At 45.8% G+C, this 373-nt stretch overlaps 1 protein-coding gene across 1 annotated transcript; it reads right to left on the bottom strand.

Moving 5' to 3' along the window:
- Window positions 1-47: 47 nt before the first annotated feature.
- LOC106820598 (tRNA-dihydrouridine synthase B-like) lies at window positions 48-357 on the bottom strand (the record flags this gene model as incomplete). Its single annotated transcript, XM_014825106.1, has 1 exon — window positions 48-357. A coding segment is annotated over exon 1 (310 nt), but the record flags the coding sequence as incomplete, so codon positions are not given.
- Between the last annotated feature and the right edge of the window lie 16 nt (window positions 358-373).

Genomic DNA, 373 nt, shown 5'->3' with positions numbered 1-373 from the left:
GGTGTATTCGAGAACTTGTTTGGCTTTCATTGGTGTAGCAATATCACCATTGGCAATAACGGGTATGTTAATGCCGGCTTTCACGGTTGCGATGGTGTCGTATTCGGCTTCACCCTTATAAGCGCAAGCGCGAGTGCGACCATGTATTGCGAGTGCTTGGATGCCAGCATCTTCAGCGATACGAGCAACGGATAAAGCGTTTTTTTCTTGTGTGCTCCACCCGGTTCTAATTTTCAGAGTGACGGGGATGTCAACAGATTTTACGATCGCGTTGAGAATCTTACCTACGAGTATTTCGTCTTGTAATAGTGCTGAACCTGCCATCACATTGCATATCTTTTTAGCGGGGCAGCCCATGTTAATGTCGATAATT

This window comes from Priapulus caudatus, unplaced genomic scaffold, assembly GCF_000485595.1.
Source record: "Priapulus caudatus unplaced genomic scaffold, Priapulus_caudatus-5.0.1 Scaffold31103, whole genome shotgun sequence".
In the NCBI taxonomy this organism is placed as follows: domain Eukaryota; kingdom Metazoa; phylum Priapulida; class Priapulimorpha; order Priapulimorphida; family Priapulidae; genus Priapulus; species Priapulus caudatus.
This window is presented reverse-complemented; position numbering and strand designations above follow the sequence as displayed.